Source organism: Carlito syrichta, unplaced genomic scaffold (assembly GCF_000164805.1).
Source record: "Carlito syrichta isolate Samal-C Ts95f unplaced genomic scaffold, Tarsius_syrichta-2.0.1 Scaffold287509, whole genome shotgun sequence".
Taxonomy (NCBI): Eukaryota; Metazoa; Chordata; class Mammalia; order Primates; family Tarsiidae; genus Carlito; species Carlito syrichta.
The window spans coordinates 67,551-68,013 of NW_007231605.1; the positions used below are offsets into that span (position 1 = coordinate 67,551).

Genomic DNA, 463 nt, shown 5'->3' on the forward strand with positions numbered 1-463 from the left:
GCGCGCCGGCCCTCCCCAGCCGCCCGACAGGACGCCCGAAAGCCCCCAGCGACCCCAGCCCCTTTGGCCGCCGCGATGCTGCCCTGGAGACGGAACAAATTCGTGCTGGTGGAGGACGAGGCCAAGTGCAAGGCGAAGAGCCTGAGTCCGGGGCTCGCCTACACGTCGCTGCTCTCCAGCTTCCTGCGCTCCTGCCCGGACCTGCTGCCCGACTGGCCGCTGGAGCGCCTGGGCCGCGTGTTCCGCAGCCGGCGCCAGAAAGTGGAGCTCAACAAGGAGGACCCGACCTACACCGTGTGGTACCTGGGCAACGCCGTCACCCTGCACGCCAAGGGCGACGGCTGCACCGACGACGCCGTGGGCAAGATCTGGGCGCGCTGCGGGCCCGGCGGGGGCACCAAGATGAAGCTGACGCTGGGGCCGCACGGCATCCGCATGCAGCCGAGCGAGCGCGGCGCCGCCG

At 71.9% G+C, this 463-nt stretch overlaps 1 protein-coding gene across 1 annotated transcript in view; it reads left to right on the forward strand.

Moving 5' to 3' along the window:
* Positions 1-50: 50 nt before the first annotated feature.
* The window catches only part of FAM43B (family with sequence similarity 43 member B), a 938-nt gene continuing 525 nt past the window's right edge, over positions 51-463 (forward strand). The window contains exon 1 of the mRNA XM_021709857.1: positions 51-456. Coding sequence (XP_021565532.1) covers positions 76-456 — 381 coding nt within the window. The 5' untranslated portion in view covers positions 51-75. The remainder of the gene's footprint in view (positions 457-463) is intronic.